This window comes from Montipora capricornis, chromosome 8, assembly GCF_036669925.1.
Source record: "Montipora capricornis isolate CH-2021 chromosome 8, ASM3666992v2, whole genome shotgun sequence".
Taxonomy (NCBI): domain Eukaryota; kingdom Metazoa; phylum Cnidaria; class Anthozoa; order Scleractinia; family Acroporidae; genus Montipora; species Montipora capricornis.
Window position 1 is genome coordinate 43,579,865 of NC_090890.1, and position 2,500 is coordinate 43,582,364.

Below are 2,500 nucleotides of genomic sequence, written 5' to 3' on the forward strand. Positions count from 1 at the left end.
AGTCTATCTTCAGAACGTGGGCGCCATTTGGAAAAGAAAAACAATCTGTTTTTCCCTCCCCTAGATAGAACCAAATACTGTTGACAAAACTAAGTCGAGGACCCACCCTCTGTATGCATTTCATTTGTACTCATTAGGCAGATGACCAGCCAAAACCAGGGGACTTTCTCAAGAGAGGAAGAGAGAGGACCCTGGGAACAAGGTTGGGCTTCTGGCCAGACCAACACTAAGGATCTTAAAACAACTTAGAGAGTGAATACATTCTCTTCGCAATTTCATCTGCCAACAACAATACTACCAAATTGTTTTTCAGATAGGGACTGTAAACAAGTGTGCTATAGATGCCCTATGACACAATCATTAAAATTGTCTGACAGCATATGAAAACCAAAAAGAACCCATGCACTGTTCACAAAGAGAAGGACAGGCAGTGATGTGGTCTAGCCTTTCTTTACCAGCTAAACAATTACCCTGGTTTAGCATGTACACGCAAAGGCAATAATACACAACGCCAACCGCATGCTGCCAGCAAGTTTATAGAACTGTTTATCCTCAACATCAACTTCGAATGAAAGTACAGTGTATGTAGATTTCAAGGGCCGATACGAGGTTTAAACGTGGACACGCAAAGACAATAATACAACAACCGCCAACCGCATGCTGTTGTGCAAGTTTATCGAAACAGTTCTTCTCTAAATCAGCTTTGAATCAAAGTACAGTGTATGCAGATTTTACAGGCAGATGTCTACAAGAAAAGACAATAATGCACCACCGCCAACTGCATTTTGACCTAAAACTTCAGTGTCACGCGTTACGTTTTGGAGTGCAGGTGTCTTGAGTTCGTAAACAGGTTAATCTTCGGAAAGTTCTCGTTGATGCAGACACTTACAGTTTTCTGAACCGTCTCACGAGACGAGACGAGAGAGGGACTCAGGGTGGTAACTTACTTTTGAGCGGTACTGTACTTGTACATGAAGGTGTGAATTACCGTAATTAAATAAAGCCAAATTTAAATATGAAGTCGCACCATAAAAAGCATTGTGCCTTAGACACATGCGAGCAAATGATTTATCAGTCAACCGTGGATGCAACCAAGCCCTGTGATAATTTATGAAATAACAAAGCCCCTAATGACAATGTGTCCATAATTATAATATCATAGAATGTGACCTTTCTTTCTTTTTTATTCCCCAGTCCCTTTTTTTCACATTTAGCAAAAATATCTTTCAGGGCTTCCGTCTCTGTGTTGCTGTTTGTTGATCACCATCTTGGATAAATAATCAGTCATGCTTGAATGTCACTTCAAAGAAAAGCAGTGCATGAATTGACCCCTTTTATAGTGCGTCTTTGTGTTTAAGCCTTGGGAGCTTCTGATCAGACCAACACTCAAAATCTTAAAACAGCTTAGGAAGTGAATATTCCTTTCATAATTTCATCTGCCAGTAATCATACTACCAAGTTTTTTTCAAGTAGGGACTTACAACAAGTAAGCCATATGCTCCAGTGAGCTATCACACCACCACTAAAATAGACCATTTTCAAATTCTCACGGCTGGACTGGATCTAGCATGGAATGTGCAAATCTTTTCAAATGCAAATTAATTTGCCCGCAGTAGCCTCCATTTCATGCTAGATCCAGTCCAACCATTAGAATACGAAACCGGCATATTGTGTGACAGGGTTATAGAAAAACAACCTTTGTGGAAACAATTTAAGAAAATCCATTTGAGCACAGATTCACAAAGACTAGAACAGGCATGTGGTCTAGCCTTTTTACTTCCAGTTACACACACCCCAGCTTAGCACGTACTTGTACATTAAGATGTTGAAAGGAAATTTATAAATTCAAGTGTATATTATGCCAAATTTAAAACTCAGAATGGGGGGTCCCAAACCAAAAACCCTTTCCATGGGATGATTAGTTAGGGGTATTTGTGAAATGGTTTAAGACTTCACTCACCAACAATACTTCCTCTCGAGATTACGCTCAAGCAACATTACTCCCTTTCTTGAACTAACTCTTGTCACAACAACACTAAGGGATATTGCACACATAACAGACCTTTAAAAACGCTAAACTAGAATTTTTTCATTCAGCAAAAATATTGACTGTCCATTGACAGCATAAAATTACTCAACACACTAATATTCTCCAAAGACAGCAGAGAATATCTGTGCAGGGAACCCCTGGTACATATATATATAATAAGCATGCTGTTAAATGTTAAAGATAAACAAACACCCAAAATAAATTTTTTACCTTTACAAGCTCCAATTCGTCCTTTTTCGATGGCTCGAAATCCCATAAAGCTACAAACTTCTCAAGATTTCTGGCAATATTGAAAAGTGAAATGGATTGAGGGTATAGATATATAATATAACTTTGAAGCCCCACGTATATACTCAATAACGCTGATCAATATACAGAAAACTATATATTCTGTGTGTGTTCTTATGGATACAGTCTCGATTGTTTAAACAGCAAACAATTAAAGGACTG

At 38.6% G+C, this 2,500-nt stretch overlaps 1 protein-coding gene across 1 annotated transcript in view; it reads right to left on the reverse strand.

The window, feature by feature from the left end:
• LOC138059516 (uncharacterized) overlaps positions 1 to 2,500 on the reverse strand; it is a 35,686-nt gene that overhangs the window by 32,081 nt on the left and 1,105 nt on the right. Inside the window, exon 2 of the mRNA XM_068905164.1 lies at positions 2,261 to 2,330. Within this exon, the coding sequence (XP_068761265.1) occupies positions 2,261 to 2,330 (70 nt within the window). The remainder of the gene's footprint in view (positions 1 to 2,260; positions 2,331 to 2,500) is intronic.